Source organism: Dermacentor variabilis, chromosome 10 (genome assembly GCF_050947875.1).
Source record: "Dermacentor variabilis isolate Ectoservices chromosome 10, ASM5094787v1, whole genome shotgun sequence".
Taxonomy (NCBI): domain Eukaryota; kingdom Metazoa; phylum Arthropoda; class Arachnida; order Ixodida; family Ixodidae; genus Dermacentor; species Dermacentor variabilis.
This window is the reverse complement of record NC_134577.1, coordinates 47,935,188-47,951,404: the sequence shown is the minus strand read 5'-3', so window position 1 is coordinate 47,951,404 and position 16,217 is coordinate 47,935,188. Positions and strand designations below refer to the sequence as shown.

Sequence of the window (16,217 nt, the reverse complement as noted above, 5' to 3'; positions counted from 1 at the left end):
TAGGTAGGATTCTAAAGGGGAGAGGGGGTAAGGCAGGTGGGCAAGGCAATGGCCGAGGGTGTGTTAGCGGCAAGGGTGTACAACTGAACATAAAGGAGTGCTATTCAGCGTCGGTGAGGGATTATGCAGTAGTGCCGTGTGTTAGCCGACCATGTGTTTTTTTCTTGGAAGGAGCCTGGACGACGGGAAGGGGGGGATTATCTGCTTCGCTGGAGGTCAGTGAGCTATCGTCTCTCTGAAAGAGAGAATAAAGGATGCGGCAGAAAATGGTGCTCGTGGAAAAAAAAAATTACTAAAATGGATTTAGTATATAAATAAAAGGAAGGAAAAAAAAAGAAAGAAAAGAAGAAACGAAAAAGAATACACTAAGCAGCCCAATGACATCTAACTAAGAGCTGTTGCCTATAGCTTTAAATTTAGCACAGCGAATAGATTCTAAAGCTCCCTTTGAAACATTTATGCCTATTTGCAATGTCTTGAACTTATGGATGAGGTATGATTATCTGTACTTTGTCTCGTTCAAATTGAAAATTTGACTGTAGGATGTACAGTTTAAGTTCATCAAAATTATGCCCTGGTTCGTTTAACTGCTCGGCGACAGCTTTGGGAAGCTTTTTAACTGCGTCCGTGCAATGTCCATTTAACCTGACATTCACTGATTGTCCCGTTTCACCTATATATTGCTTCTTACAGAAGGAACATTCATGCATATAAATCACATCGAAACTAATGCAAGTAAAGCTAGTTTTTGCTTGGTGTGTATAAATATTTGTGGCGCTCATAATTTTAATATCACTTTGAAGGTCCCTGCAGGTATTGCACCTGGGGTGACAACATGCTTTTATTATGGGGAAATGATGTTGGTTGACTTTTGCGTGCACTAACATGTCATGAAAATTGTTAAAGTCATGTTAGTGCAAGCAAAAGTCAGCCAACAAAGGCAACTATACTTCAACCGGCAAGAGAACGCCACATCAACAGAAAACTATGCACATAAAATTTTACAGAGTAAATCACAGGGCAATTAAAAACGTGGATGCTCACTCTTGGAACATCAAACACTTACTATGGCTGCACATGGATCTAATGTTTGTCTATGAAAAATTTTTCAGGCGATCTCTACAGATGCTTGTTACTCAAGCCTGTGACACACATATACAGACACTTGTTGAGCAAGGTTCACATGGCCAAGTTTGCAAATTGAATTGCAAAGAAAGCAACAGTAAAGTGCTTCCTGCCAGTAGTACCAAGTTGTGTATTTTTGTCCCCTCAGTAACGCTGCACTGATTTGCCTTCACTTATGTTATAAGTTAGATACCCTCTTTGGCTGCCAGCAATACAGCAGGACCTCATTGATACGGTCACATTACATGGGCCCTGCACCACTTTTTATCAAAGTGGTAAAAAGGCATTCAAAGTGAAAGTAGGCTATTTCAGAAATACTTTGTCGCAAAAAGTACTTTAATGCATTCAGCAGAAGTGAAGTTATTGGCAATCAAACATGGCCTTCGCTCTGTTTCTGTTCGTTGTTCAATGCCTTGCACTGTGAAGGCTACAGCGTGGTGGGGCATGCCCACAGCAATCTGCCTTCTAATTGTCACTGTGGTGCAAAGTTCAAATTTCATTTTGGATGTTAGCGTAGAAGCCACGATTTTTGCCTTTGGTGCCTACGATGCGCTAAACATAAGCTAAACGCGGCTATCCTCAGTGAGCTTAGCCGGTGGATTCGTGGCAGCACCCTACGGCGGCCGCATTATCTACGCCAAGTAGCCGATCGCAGCTTGACATAAGCAGTCGGCCAACAGCAGCTGTCTAAAGGAATGCGGAAGTAAAGCATCCGATGACGAAATCAAGCGTCCAGAAGAGAGTGAGGACAGGGCGTTCTATTGAAAAGAGAGCGTTTGAGAGATGGGTGACTTCGTGATTCGCTAGCGAGCTCCACACACTGCGTACGGCAGCAAAACTTGGCTGAGATGTTCACAGCAGCGTATATTACTTGTGAACTATGTTACTTCACCAAGCCCGAGGGGTGGTTCAGGGCCCGTTTAAGTACGATTTCCTGCCGCCAATGTTGACAATTGACTACAAAAAATTACCTACAGTTACACTTCTTTGTTACCAGTCCCCAGAAAACATGAACTTTCGGTACCAATGTTAAATACATTGCCAAACTGTGATTGCATGATCCGTCTTCCGGCCGCTAAATCCCATGCAAACAAGAAAAGGTTGCTAAGATTTTTTCTTACATATTTTTTTTATGAAATAGAGGAACAAAGTTTTACTGTACTTATTTGATATCTCTACACCAATGGAAGGCCTTGTATGCATCTCATAGCTATTTGTGGGATTTAGCAGGATAGCATCACTTTGATTCTTGTAAAATTTGGTGTCAATGCATCTATTTAAAAGTGCTGCAGCAGCTCACAGTCACACTCCATCGTCTCCATCGGGCTAGAGTGAATTTCAGTTTGACCCTGGCCGACAATACAGAAGTCGCACATCAATCCGCAAGCACAAAGGACAGAGTGATTGTACTAATAGGTGGACTGTGTCTCGGTGTAAATCGGGACATCGATACACAAACACAAAGGACAGGAAGATTATACCTATAGGTGGATTGTGTCCCGGTGTAAGTTGGTATATCAATACACAAACAGAAGGGACAGAAAGATTGTACAGTAAAACCTCGTTAAACTGTACCCGCTTAAACAGTAGTTCCATTTTAAAAGTAGTAAAGTCAAATCCCCGACTAAGCAACCATTGAACATAATGTGTTTTGTATCCGCATAAACCGTACCAGCTTATTGCGTATGCATCAGTTAACATGTAGCGTTTCAACTTTTCGTTGCGAAAACACGGCGGTGCGCCGTCTCCATCGGGCGGCCCGCCAGGACAACAAGCCTCAGAGATTGGAAGAACGGCCTCCAAGCGCCCTGTGCGTTTGCGCGTGAAGCCACATCAACATCATTTTGACGCCGTGCCAGAGAGCGTTATGACGTCCAAGCGAGGACTCATGTCGTTCTGAAGCTCGGATAAAAATGACACTGGGTGCTCAGCATAGAAGAAAAATTAGACATTGTTCGTGCTATCGAATGTGACACGAAGAAGTCGGCACTGGCACGCAACAGGGATCTACTGTTGACTACAGTGTGCGGCATTTGGAATGCGAAGGAGTTGCTCGGCAGCGCTGCTGCGACCGCGAAGACGTGTCAGCTATGAGGTTCGACTTTTCGCCATCGTTGTCTGTTTTGTTGCCGAAGTGTTGACTAGCGACAGTGATGAGGACGACACGGAAAGCGACAGCACGGGCGATTCAGGCCCGACAGTAGCATAAACTGGGCGTTACGTCAGCCTCGTGAATGCCATCGTCGCGACGAGAACAGGGGCGCGATAACGTAACTCTATTCCAAATGAAAAGTACTCCAAACTCCGGCACCCGGCAATGAAAAAGGCACCCCCGGGACTTCTGCAGCACTACTGCGCACGTGCACGGAGAACACGTAATGCCAACGAGGAATCTGCCATGCGAGTGTTTGCCGAGAAGAGGGGGCTGGCTGAAAAGCTGGCATGCAGCTTCAGTAAGTTTGAGGCCAATGTCGTCGTCGTGCTAGGCCGCCGCGGCATCAAATGAAAATAAAATTTTTGTCGGGCGATGTGAACAAATACTGCATGTTTTTTTCCCCTTTCATCGCAGTCTCTCTGAGTTCCGTTTTCGACAGGTAAGTGGGCGATCTCACGCTATTTCAGTTAAACAGTACTACCGTTTAGTACATACTTTTTCCGAGCTCCGGCCAACTACGGTTTAACGAGGTTTCACTGTACTACAGAAAGCAGATTGTGCCCCATGTTAGGTGGGGTATCAAGTCGTAAGAAAGGAAAAAAAAAAAAAAAAACATGGGGTCAAAGGTGTGCGGGAAGATTCCCTACTACATGCATGAAAATGAAGACACACACACACACTGAACTAAACCACTTGCTGCTGTTCAGAAAGCAGCTGTTGCATTGAATACTGAATCAAAACTTACGCACTATGCATTTCTGCCCCACAGTACTATCAGTGAGGCAAGCTCATATCAATGCTATGTTGCAATGGGCTAAGTTCTGCTTAGATAAAAATAAAAGTTTATTTAACTGCACAGCAAACAGCATTTAATGTAAAGAGGGTAAAAACACCAGGACAGCAGTGTTAGAACATGTACAAACGGCAATACACTGCTAGAGCATGGAATGTGACTGGATCACTGGGATGCAAACATATTAAAAATGGACGGATGCAATGGAATGTCACGCACATGGCCACATGGCACTTCATAATACGGCGGTGTATGTCCACAGTCGAGCCTTGCTCCAGCATCACATGCTATATACTGAATATTGCTCGAAGTGGTGTAGCATCACAACACACAGCCACATGCAAGAGTTATTTCCACTAAGAATGCCAAAAGTTTATTAAGACATTGTAGTACCGATCAATTTGCAAGAACTTTTTTGTGTTGCGTTATCTAAGGCAGTGGATGGCTTTTCTGTGTTTTTTTAGTTCGTTTCTGGCTGTCTAAGACTGCTGCTTCTCTCGATGTACTGCTTCTCTGTCAATGCTTATAGCGTTCTAGAGACTGAATAACAATACTCCTACGCTTCTTTCTAATGTCACATTTCTGTGTGAATTGTGTATGCACTGTCGCATGCTCATGTTACAGACCCCATCGCATTTCTCAAATCACAATAGAGCATCACTTGATGGAAAAATCGCCATTAATTCTTGTTTAGGGCATTTGTCACATACTTGAAACAGTGACATTTTTGGTATAGTTGATGCATAAAATTTAAACCAGATAGCGGGAGGAGGAAGGGTCCATTACCTTTGCTCACGAGCATACTTCATTGAATATAGTGAGATTTTGCTTTGGCGTTACCCTCTCATATTTCCACCTCAATTCCAGCTTGCTATTTTCATGTTCCCATCTCTTCTTTGCTATACCTTCTTTCCATTCAGGCAAACAGACATTGTACACCTTCCAAAGACAGTTGCTAGCCAGTCTTCAAATAGTATTTTGTCAATGTTCGCACTAAATAATTATAACCACAGCAACCAGAGTGCATCAGTCAGCAGCCAATAAGTTCATTACCAAACTTTAAGCTTGAGATTCCCTAATTAACAGCTTAATTATTAACCTCAAGGCATGCATTGCAACTGATGAATTGATGACAGATTTTACAGTTATGTGATACATATAGGTGGAACACAGAAGCATCGCTACATATTCCATGGACGGATATTTTTGCACTGTCGCTAGTGCTGTGATTTTTTGTAACTGAATGCGCTTTGAGCATTGGCTCACACTGATTCAACAACTGCAATATGTGCCCAAGGATAAACGAACGGTTCTTCAGCTAAGTTTACAAAATTACTTTCTTTGCAACCATCACATGCTATTTAACGTTCACTGCCCTGAACATAGCACTGTTAAAAAAACTGCCTATCTGGACTTTGTCTACAGAAAATTTAAAGAATCTTTGCAGAAACAACTCATGTCAAGTGAACATTACAAAACTTTCACCTCATGAGCACAGGCAGTTCAAATATGATATACCTTTCATAACACCACCAAAGCTTCTGTATCATACAGTGTACACAATAATCCACCCTTGAACAATGCACTCATATGTGCACAAAAGTAAATATGAGATTCCACTTAAAGTTGGGACTGATCATGGGTTTTGAAAAACACTTCGATCATGCATGGTGAACCAAACATATTGTACACAAGACAAACATACTGTACAGATGTGTAAATACACAAATGCATTAAAAGAAACCTCTATTATATTTAAATTCTAGTAGAAGGTGGAGAAATGCAATGTGGTAACAAAAAAGAAAAATGTAAACAAAGAGAACACATGTACACAATTATTACTATGATCTCAACAGCAAGCAGGGTTAGCAGTTTCAATGCTAACCGGTATGTCACAATCATCAATACTGCAGCCACACATGAAGGTACTATTACAACGTCGATAATAATAATCTGACAGCCATGTTCATGGTCCCAATGATAAGAGACTGCTGCATTCAGCACTACATTTAGACCTCAATATAACAAAGTCAGTATATTCGGTAACTTAAGTTGTTACACCGAACTTCCGTGACATTCAAATTCAATCTTTTATGCAATAAGCAAAGTCGCCGACAGATTTTTCCTTCACCGAAGGGGCAGTAAAATATTTGGAATTATCGGGTAATAGAAAAAAAAAATGAATTTCAATGAGAAAAAACAATTATTTCATTAATTTGAGAGTCAGCGACTAAAGATATGTTTTCATGCCTTGTCGATGATATCTTTGCATAGGCAGTACAAAGCGAAGCCTTCGGGTCAACTCCGCTGTCGCAACTGATAGTGTTGCCCACAGGGGGTTGACAATATCACGAAGAGTGCAGGCAGAGTTGAGCCGATGCCTCATCTGTCTCTTGGTAAAATGCGTCTCCGGAATTTGAGATTAGGTGACTTCCAGCTTTAAATGCACAGGAAGACAGAGCACATTATGACACGCCCATCTTGGCTCGTCCAATCTTTGCACCCACTGCAAATTGTCTCCAACATAAGGTGTGCTGGCCTCCCAGTCTCCCTTAGCAATCGCTTGAATCAAGTTTCCCCCCCTTGCCTTTATCCCGCCATCTGCTTGCACGGGAAGATGGCACGCATCAAGCCACCATCCTTTTCGGTTCGCCCCCGCACCTACAACATACGGCGCATGGGATGCGATAGGATCTTATTGCTCGTGGACTTTATACAGAAGATCGAGCGAGAGGGTCCCACTGCTATGCTGCTCCACTTTGGCAACTGCTCTGTCACGCGGCATACAATTTGAGAGGTGCGTTCACCAGAAGCCGCTTGTAGTTCAACCATTTGAACATCTGTGTCCACAGCAGTTTCCATATATTGCCTCGGTATTCCTTCACAGTGGCACTGAAACCTTATTATATTGAATCAGTGTTTGAACACTTCATTATGCTGAAGTTCAAAATACATGGTGTTCTATGGACAAGAAGCTAAAAATAGTTGAATACTTTGTTATATCAATAATTTTGTTATATTGAGGTTTAACTGTATTAATAACCAGTAGAAGCAGTCATCTAAACACTAAAAAAAGAATTTGAATGTAATATACCATCAGATCAGAAAGAAGTATACAGCATGTGGACAGAATTAAACCCATAAATACTTTGTCACTACTCACATGCCTGATGCAACACCAGCCCTGTAGTGCACTGAAGTTTCCCAGTTATTAGAGCAGACAGTTGGGCTAGCTGATGCTCATTCTAGGAGACATCGCAACTAGTATAATGCGCTTGATCAGGATCAGAGTGAGATGAACGCAGGACAAAATTTGGCGGCACTGCAATGGCTTTGCTAGGATGATGACAGAGAGGCAGAGGAAGCGTCCCGCATTCAAAGAGCAGGCCCAGCTATCCTTTGCCTTTTGCCTGCCTAGCTAGAAAAAGAAGTCTGCATGTCAACATAGAGTGATGGCTTGGTGCCTTGAAATAAAACAAAATGTCACTCTGCATGTTTATTCAGCTTATCCCATGCCTTGCATGTTCTCAGCAAGATAGACAATGATATGAAGTCTATTGCTGTGTCCTGCAAACCTCCCCTTATGGTCCTGCACCTTTGCTTTTTGCGCTGCACTTGATGTCAAGCCAAAATGCCAGTGACAACACAGTAAATAAAAACAACCCCTTAAGCAGCTTGTTTTTGTCAGCATGCTCTTTTGATAGTTGCCGTTTCTGCAATGGCCATTATCACCAGGGCCATTAATTATCTGCTGCAACGGAGGAATACGAAGGAGCTATTACATAGTTCAACAAAACAAGTGTCATGCATTGCCTCTGAGATTTCAAAAAGAAAAGGGAGAGAGAAATAACAAGAACATGTATCAAAAAGACCTGCACTGTAAGCTAGCCACATGATAAAAAACAATGGACGGTGGTGTAAAAAGCCACAAGCATCTCAGTTTCTACATTGTTGCCTTGTTAAGCAACTGGAATGTTTTGTCAATAGATGTAACACTAACACTTGTTCTCACACACCTTGCTTAGTGGAAAACAAGCACCTGTTAGTTCCCCATATCACAAACTGTGGCCAATGGAGAGTTTTGTAAGCAATTATAACAGTGTCAACATATTGCATGTTTGTTTTAGCATTACCCAAACTTAACTTAGTTGTTAGTAATCCTGACACTCAAGTCAGTTTAGTCTGAGGCCCTCTGTATGGAATACTACACAAGAGATTGTTGATTAAAACTTCTTGTGCTGGACTACAACTATATTTGACGTTTTGTAGTCCAGCTATAAGTGCTCAAATGCGAACTCACGTCGCTATGAAGATAACTACTCTTGCAGAGATGGCAAAAAAAATAATAATAAAGATCAAGCTTACTCAACTAGTCCCACTTATTTCACCCCACTGCCACCATGGTACAGGCTGCTCGTAGTCGTAATTTCCGTGGACTGAATGATTTGATTGATGATATTTTGATTGACAATATGATTGATTTATGTGGGTTTATACAACAAGGAAGTACTTGGGCTAGTACATAAACAGCAGCAGTCAGAATTATGTCAACATGAGACTCGATAGTGTACACTAGGTGCCCAGATGCTTTTACTTTCCCTACCAACAAAATGTAGCTGCCCATGGATACATAACAAGCTTATGACTTTATGCTCAGTGGCAGCAGCCGTAGCCAACTGAACGAACGATTTTAATGACAGATTTTTCAGGTTCTCCGTCATAAAGCCGAAACTGGAAAATGGGGGATCCTATCGTAAATGGTTGCAGAGTAAATTTAGACTACTTGAAGTTCTGTAATAACCACCAAGGGCCTGCTACACGGTTGCAGGTTCGTTGGCAATTTCAGGAAATCTATTTCTACTTCTCTTTGAACATTAATGTGCGAGAACGGAGAGGAAGTGACCTCCTTACACTCGTTGACAACCTAAGAATTCAGTGCAAGCCGTGCCCACAGAATCACGCTGCACCTGCTTTCTTTGTCTTCGTGCTCGAAAACTTACTGTATCATGTAAGGCCAGCCCTGGTGTAAGGCCTGCAGCCCCACTTTGGAGTGCTTAAATTTGGAGAAAGAAAGAGTTTGACTAAGCGTCACGCACATACTTATTACTATATAACTACATTTGGAGAAGTGTCTGCTCTTAGCTTCTTTTGTAAATGCAAAATGTCCCTTTGTTATCGCTCATGTTGTTCTGATATGTCAAATGTGCTTTGTGCAAGACATGTGTATCTACTGAAAACCACAGGCATGTCAAGGCATGGCTTCCGGCACGTGCTGGTTATTTCTGCAAACTACTACTAGATGGCACCGGACGCTGTCCTGGTGACGATAGATCGTTATCACCATATCCCTGCTTCAGCGGTACAGTATCAAAAGTATTGGCTCTGTTGGGGCACGCTGTTTGGTAGGCTTAGCTGCAGCATTATGCTTTCGGGCAAACTAAGCGGGCACCATTACCAGAAGTGTGTGCTCCTATTCAAGACTACCGTCCAAAGTTTTGTGGTGACAGAAATCCCAATTATAGTAATGGACAGCACAGAGGACAACCACCTTCAGGAGAGCACCAATGAGGCTAGCTTGTCAAACGAGGACAACAAAAGCGGCGAGGACGAGTGAATAAAATTGATCATAGTTGGCTAATAGTGGCTGCCTTATTCTGCACAGCAGTTTGAGCACAGTTCTAGGCTTCAGTGAGCAGGCCGCCTCGTGTAAGACCTGCAGTCTGTGAAAAATCTGCAAAAAGTGCGGGCCTTGTGTGAGTAAATACGGTAGTTGCCAAGAGATACTGATGTTGAGAAATGCTCAGCTCCAGCGTGACGTCATGCAGATAAGCAAACAAACGTGCCTGATGCAATCATACAATTTCTCCTTGTGTTGGATGGCAATGTATTGACCACTGCATTCTTAGGTTGTCACTGACTATAGACACGTCATAGTTAAGTCCCAAGAACACCGTTTAAATCACATTGTGGCTAGCTTTAAGGCTCAAGGATGCTTTGCACCTAAACAGCACAAGGTGAAAGAAACTAGCTGGCACTGCAGCACTGAGACCATATGCATGCCCTGATACTTTGCGGAGATGAAACATTTAAAACTATCCCAGGTGGTAAACTCAACTCAAACTAAATTTCTACCTCCTCTCAATGCAAGTACAAACAGATCACCTCCAACACGCCAGCCACAGGTGTTTAGGGCCCTTTGCATGTGCACGGGACAGACAACATACTGCATGCACGACATGGACATATCTTACAGTCTTAAGTCTTGAGCCTCTTCAGATCCGCAGCATACAGTCCTTGCTCTATCAGCTGCTTCGCAGTCACAACAAGGAGCGCAAACATACCAGAAGCATAAGGTATACGAACGATATGTGGCTCGTGAGACTAGTTGCCGAGCCCATCAGAATTGCCGCCTGCTCGGCAATCTGCTGATACGGATTGGAGCCGTCATCGAAGTACATCGGACAGTCATCATCTGAAATGGAAAGACAGCAAAATAAGTACACTCGACTCGTGTTAGTTGGCCGAGACTCATACTTAAAGTAAATTTTGACCACCTATAGTTTTTTTTCAACATGTACATAACTGATAAACGAAAACGAACATTTTCGTATTCTTCCCCGACTGCAATGCTGCTAGGAATTGAAACTGCAACCTCATGCTTAGTAACAGGGCACTATAACCATGAAGCCATTGTGGCATTTCAACTGCATCCTACGCGAATGACATGCACCAGTGCCTGCTGCAGTCCCCATAGACCATGTCGCAATCATAACGTCAAAAGCCAAGTACACTGGAAACATGACAGAGGCAGAACTGAAAAAAAAAAAAGGTGAAAGGAATGCTCCAACACTCCCAGCAAAATGCAGAGTTGAGGGCAGTAGAAGGGCCAATCCGCTCACACGTGCCCAGCTTTCAGCAACATGGTTGTCATGTGGCCTTCGACTGCTCAACCGGGCTAAATGGTACACAAATCGCTGGCCGTCATACATTGTGAAAACCACAACACTGATTTCTGTGATGCCTGCAGCTTACATCACACTCGAAGCCAAGCTGTACATGGCGTGAACTCTGAATTGGTTTCAAGATTATGTAGCTAGCAATTTTACATATTCTCGAGGAATTGATGCTTCATGTCTTAGCTGCAGTCAAAAGTTATACCTAATAAAACAAGGAAATAAGACTTTCCAGTAAGTGATCTTTTAAAACACACTGACCCCCAACAAGACAAGGAAGTAATTTGTGCACATCATTTATTCAGGTGCTTCGAGAGACGCTGCATCCAGTGAGAAAACTGCCAAGAGTAACATGTTAGGACCGCAGTCATATACAGCTTGCCGTTAAATTGGGAAGTTCGTAAAATCAAGAAAGGAATTTTTCGGTCCTTCAAAATAAAAAAAAATCGTAACGTAGTGACACGCAAAGGCTACTGCAGCATTGTATTTGCCATTAATCCAGCCATCTGTTGTATAAACCATTAAATAATCAAAGCAACCAGCGCCACTCCTACCGAGGTGGTGTTGAGCTGGCTGTTCCGTGCATGGGTGCGGCGTGCAGCCTTGTCACAATAAACCTAGGGATGTGATCATGGCACGTAGATGTTTTACGTGATAGCTTTAGAGCACATGCTCAAAGAACCCGTCTGTGTCAACATTAGAAAGTAATTGCCACTTTTTCGCTCATTTACTTCAAAAAAGACTTCACTACATCGACTTTGGCCAAGTTTGTTACATTAATTTGAGCTGATGATAACATTGAGCCCTGTGGGCACCTGCTGGGGAACGTAAATTTCTTCGTTAGATTGGGAACTTCATAAAATCGGGTTTCGTTGCATCGAGCTTTAACTGTGTTATAGAAAGTGAAACACAGAGGAGCAGAGTGTCTATAAAGTTACTTACGTTCACGCTCATATTCGACCATGTCCAGGGCGACTTCGGCGCCTTCGGTGTAGTTGTTGGAGGTGACATCTTGCAGGACATGGCAAAAGGCCCCCACAGACTGGGACATGAGGACACGGTTTAGGTCTGCTCGTTGGTACACCTGCAAATCAAAGTTCCAAGGTTACCATTACAGTCCAAGCCAGGCCATCAACTAAAATACGAAACACACTCTAGTGTTAAGATGAATGCATGAGCCAAGCACTCTCACGAGCTTAGCGAGAAGCAGAATAAACTGCTGCTACCATCCAAATGAAATGAAGTGACGGAGCACGCATCCTTGCAATCACCGCTCAGAGAGAAAGGAATCAACAGCAGGGGTGCTTTCTGCTTATCTATTATTGCATTCTGCACCACACATGGCACTGCACCAGACACAAGCCTAGGGAGCTTTGTGGTCACTATTGCTGCAAGAATGAAAGTCCCTGTAATAGTTACAACAGCAGTTGGCTGCTGCAAGCAGTCGTTTTATTCTCATTTAGCACGAGGTGTGCAAACTGACAAATTGCAAAACTATTCGGGGATGAAAAACAATTCTACTGCTGGCATCAAGCTAACCGGATACATAAAAATAGATGATCAGCTACTGGCTAGCTCGCTGGTATGTGCACACGGTAGCGGAAAACACATCCATTTATACAAAGACACACCTGTCCTGCACCACTGCCACATTACAAAGAAGTTACCCAGCCCTCGCTCGGCCTGGCAAGCACTTATCATTGTCATGAGATGACAAAGAGTGCAGTTTCTGCACTGCCTTTGCAAGAAATTGAGATTATGGTAATGCATTCCTTCAGTAAATAAAGGCGTGCTGAAGCAGTAAAGACAATTGGTTTTCTTGGTCCCTCCAATAAACTCAGACATACATTTTTTTACACTTATTCCAGCTTCATGAAACCTGAATCAACAGGATTCGAACATACACACGGGCATCTATTGTGATTTTGGTGCAAATTAAGTTTTGGGAAACCTGTGCAATCAAAATTACTCCACAAATCTTTACTGCCTCCTCTCTCGTAGCCCAGCTGTCAGTTTCAAACACCAAACTACACTAACTTTCTATTCAGGCCTGAAACTTGTGCTCAGACACAAGACAGCACTGCTTCTAGTCACCGTGGCTTCGAAAGTGTACAGAGGAACGGCCACAACAATGTAGACATGGAACTACAAGGCAACCTTACCCAGCACCGATATTTGCTGTAAGCATCCTCCTCGTTGTAGGTGATGAGGTATGACCGTAAGTTTTCTTTCCAGAAGGCAATGCACTTCAGCTCGTAGTCAGGTTCACCTGGGCGGAGGAAATACAGCATCCACATTAATTAACGTGAACTTAGACAGCCTTAACGCTTCTGCTCAAAGTATCCATGAAACTCCTTAATGCGCAACTGTAATTACAAGATCATTTTACAGTTGACTTCCATGAATTTGACCCTCATGGGACTGACGAAACAGACTCAATTATCCAGCAAGTCGAATTAAAGATGGAGGAAAAATGCCAAAATAGAATGTTGATTCGTTTGGCAGTATTTGATAAGTTTCTAACATGCTTCCAAATCAAATGTGTGCCTGCTTTCCATGTGCTCAAAGTAGAAAAGCAATGTAAAAATGACATTAAAACTCGTGAACAATGTACATGCACACCTGATATACAGTCAAGATATAACGAAGTAGGTAAAATTGGCAAATTGCTTCGTTGCATCAAAATTTTGTTCTATTGAAATTCAACCTTTTATGCAAATAAGTAGTCACCAATCAGTTTATCTTGCATGGAAAGGGGATGCAGAAATTTTCAAACTATCGGGCAATCAAACAAAGCAAATTTGAATGAGAAAACAAGTCATTTGATGAATTTGGGAGTCGGCGACGAAAGATACGGTTTCGTGCCATGCCGATGATATCTTCACATCGGCGGTGTGAAGTAAACGAGACGTCAGCCACGCTTTTGCGTGCACTCCGCCCCCGTGGCTGATAGCGTCGCTCGCACTGCAATGACGCTATCATGAAAAGTGCTGGCAGCGGGGAGCAAATGTTTCATCTGCCGCTCGCTCCAACATGTCGCGGAAACTTGAGATTACAGAACCTTCAATACTAAACGTGCAGGAAGGCAGCTTACATGATGCCACACTGTCTCGGTGCGCTCACTCTTTACACATGTGGCAGATTGCCTCTAAAGCAGGATGCGCATCTTTCTTGCCTCACCCTCGCACACTTTCCCTCGCATCTAAAGCACAATGCGCACGGGGTACAATAGGATCTGAGCGCACTTGGACTTCATACAGAAGGTGATGCGGCTCCACTTTGGCAGTTGTTCTTATTTGTGCGCGTTTGCAAGCCGTCACTTGTAATTCAATCATGACCATCTGTGTCCATGGAAGTTCCCATTTATTGTGTCGGCATTCCTTTGCGGCATAAGCGAAATTTCGTTATACTGTATTGAAATTGCATAGAAACACACTTTGTTATATTGAGGTTCTAAATACATGGTGTTCTATAGACAGGAGGTTCTCAAAAGCTAAATACATCATTATATTGAAGTTCCTTAAATCGAAGTTTAACTGTATTGGCAAGAAAAATAGACACCGGTGTCGCACTATGATGACCAGTTTCCTAAAGTCAGCTTCGCTGAAATACATTCATGTTGGGCAGTAGCTGAGGAACGCCATGAAGGTGGTTCTGGTTTCGTATCCGACTGCAATGCCCAGGCAATAATCGGCCAAATTCTCCAGAAAACAAAAAAGTGTACATTAGAATCGGGTGAATACCGTAATCAGGGAATGTGAGCTATAGTATTGCTAGAAAATCTTCCCAGAGCAGGCCGGAAACAGGCGTCTTTAATGGGAGATTACCCAGCAAAGGTCAAGTTTAGGATTGAAATAACGAAAGTTTGAGCTCATAGAAAAGCATAGGCGCTGGCTGGGACTTTCCTTCAGGATCAAATTAATGGAAGTTTACTGTATTGCCAGACATCGAATCATGAAAGGACAGTTCTGAACTTCGCTTACATCAGTGTTAATTCAGAGTCACATATTGTGGCATCAGAATGACATGCTAGATTGTAACTCTGAAAGGATTCCCAGCTCACACACTCATAGGTATAGCTAGTGGACTCACAGCTGTTAAAATAAAGTACGAATTTAGTCCAACTCGCCTTAATTTTACAGGATGCCAGCAGTGAAATCAAAATAAAAATTCATAAAATCTCAGAGGAATTTGCAATAACAGCACTAAATGAAAAAAAAAAGCAGTAATTCATATAATTACATTTCATGCTGACCCAACAAAGTTGTGAAGTAGTGTGCCAACCCTAAGTCAACATTAGTCAAGAAATTTCGAAGCATTGAGTGAAGTTGGAGGGACTTTCTTCACTTCAAGCTCATTACCATTTTTCCACAGCGCTCAACAAGTGAATGGTGCACTTCATGTTACATTACCTCAATGACAATGCCTGAGCAATAAAAGGATGCATTGTTATTTTAAGTGACCTCACTTCCAGAGGATAGTCACCGTGAAATACTCGTGACAACAGATAGGCAGACACATGAAGAACGAGAATTTAAAACAAAGTGCTTATGGCAGGAGGAAAGTGAAAAAAGTCTAATGTACAGGAATATGATCGTCAGAACAAGCCGGACATCAAGATTTTCAGGGTCTAAACATTTTACAATAATTAAGCTTTATAACAAGCTTGTTCTAGTTACACATCACCTTGCTTTACTGGCTGCCGTGTGAAAAATACAAAGCAACTAAATATTAAGCAATATTTTATAGCAAACAGGTACTAAGGGCTCGTTGCTCGGGTTTTAGACAGCCTTCTTAAGCATGGCCAACACCACTACCTTAGGGATCAGCCAATGCCAGTGAGAAAGTAAAGGATGCAAAGATGTTATATTACAGGTGCATATTGTCGGCAAAATTATTTTCCAAATTTCTTGCACTTTAAACCAATTGCGAATGCTGAAAAAAAAAAAAAAACTTCACCAATGGTAGGCAAGCAAATGAAGAGGATACAGTTGTCTTATATTACATAGCATGGTGGAGCATGATGGCTTCAGCTCCTTGCACGAATGCATAAAATTTTGAAAGCTTTTGCAAAATAATGCACGTTCCTGCTGGAGATTTTCCTGCACTGCAACAATCTGAACCAACTGATTCAAACAGCTTTACGAGTGCTTAATGTATGGAACCCTGTTCTAAGACTGTGCCACGCTGT

At 42.5% G+C, this 16,217-nt stretch overlaps 1 protein-coding gene across 1 annotated transcript in view; it reads right to left on the bottom strand.

Annotated features, from left to right (window-relative positions):
- Positions 1–4,099: 4,099 nt before the first annotated feature.
- udt (protein undicht) overlaps positions 4,100–16,217 on the bottom strand; it is a 32,458-nt gene continuing 20,340 nt past the window's right edge. Inside the window, exons 12-14 of the mRNA XM_075672631.1 lie at positions 13,189–13,295; positions 11,969–12,110; positions 4,100–10,545 (exon numbers count right to left, since the gene is read on the bottom strand). Of these exons, the coding sequence (XP_075528746.1) occupies positions 10,391–10,545; positions 11,969–12,110; positions 13,189–13,295 (404 nt within the window). The 3' untranslated portion in view covers positions 4,100–10,390. The remainder of the gene's footprint in view (positions 10,546–11,968; positions 12,111–13,188; positions 13,296–16,217) is intronic.